At 54.3% G+C, this 1323-nt stretch overlaps 2 protein-coding genes across 2 annotated transcripts in view; one reads left to right on the forward strand and one right to left on the reverse strand.

Moving 5' to 3' along the window:
• The window catches only part of CUNH10orf105 (chromosome unknown C10orf105 homolog), a 413-nt gene extending 233 nt beyond the window's left edge, over nucleotides 1-180 (reverse strand). The window contains 1 exon segment of the mRNA XM_035892558.1: nucleotides 3-180. Within this exon segment, the coding sequence (XP_035748451.1) occupies nucleotides 3-180 (178 nt within the window).
• Nucleotides 1-1323, forward strand: part of CDH23 (cadherin related 23) — a gene marked incomplete at its 5' end in the record, with an annotated part of 196107 nt that overhangs the window by 126287 nt on the left and 68497 nt on the right.

Below are 1323 nucleotides of genomic sequence, written 5' to 3' on the forward strand. Positions count from 1 at the left end.
GACAAAGATGAGGAAGGTTGCCAGGAGGAGGAAGATGCAGATGAGCCCGATGATGACGGGCAGCGGGTCTGCCTTCTCCGGGGATGTGGTAATGGGAGGGACCAGCTCGGTGGTTGAAACCAGAAGCCTCAGGAGAGGTGGGGTGGGAGAGGTTCCGTTGCCAGCATCCTCCGTGCTCATCTTCCCTGCAGCACAAGAGGTGACAGAGAGAAGCGACACGGGTGATTAGCACCCAGCAGCTGGACAGACAGACACCCCCTGTCCAACCTGATGGATTTTTGGCTTGCTTCGATGTCCAAGGTCCTCCCGGCCGTGTTTTCTGTGGCACAGGGTGACAGGAGCCTGTCTGCTTTGCCAGCAGGCAAAGCGCGGAGGGAGGATTTATATCTGTCCTGAACCAAAGTGCAAAACCGTCAGAGAAATCGAGCACAGGTAGCACCACGGGCACGCAGGACCACGGCCCCACTGGTGGCACTGGTAGGGAACACACACACACACATTGCGTGAAGCTTGTCTGGGAGCAATACACAACCATACGCTAGAGAAGGTCCAAAATCCTTCCCCCACGCTACAGGGATTTGCTTCTTCTCTGTTCCCCAGAAATGTGGTTTTGCTGATTTGGCTGTCATTTGGGGTTGGTTTTTTTTTTTTTTTTTTTGCTTATTCCCTCTCCCACCACAGAAAATGGAAAATCGGTTGATCCTCCGCCCGGATCACTCCCCGCCGAGCTGCGCTATTACTCTAGCAATTTTTTTTTTGCAGGGGTGAAGCCCAACGCCCTCACCCTGCTTGTGCTGAAAAAATCTACTTGGATTAGGTGGTTTTCTGAACCAGTTTCAGGTTCAGACATGTCACAGGTTTCTCAGCCAGGTCTGCAAAGAGTGCGGCAAACCAGCTTCCCAAAGCCTCCTCGGTGCTCTAGCCCATAGGCTTCATTACACTGACTTCCCTACGGAGGTGTGGGAGGTAGAAGAGCAATGGAGCGCTGTTAGACTGGTCCGTGGCCGGGCAGACTCCTGGCAAGGGCGGCTTTGGATTGAGCCAATTTAAAATTAAGAGCTGAAGCGGGGAAAGGCAAGGCTGCAGGGACTGCCGGGGTCTCCGGGGCTGCTCTTGCAGTCACCATCCCAAAAGCCACGAGGTTTGTGTAGGCAGCAGCCAGATGTTCACTGCCAAAACGTTCAAAAAAGGGGAGAGGAGGCATCAGTGACGTGTCTTTAACTGCTGACCTGGAAACTATGAGATGCCCCGGCAAGAGAGGGGCCCAGTGGAAAGCGAGGAGGGGTGGAAACAACTGGGGGGGTTCAGCCTGGAGCAGAGGAG

The sequence above is a fragment of the Egretta garzetta genome, unplaced genomic scaffold, assembly GCF_000687185.1.
Source record: "Egretta garzetta isolate BGI_Z169 unplaced genomic scaffold, ASM68718v1 scaffold204, whole genome shotgun sequence".
Lineage (NCBI taxonomy): Eukaryota > Metazoa > Chordata > Aves > Pelecaniformes > Ardeidae > Egretta > Egretta garzetta.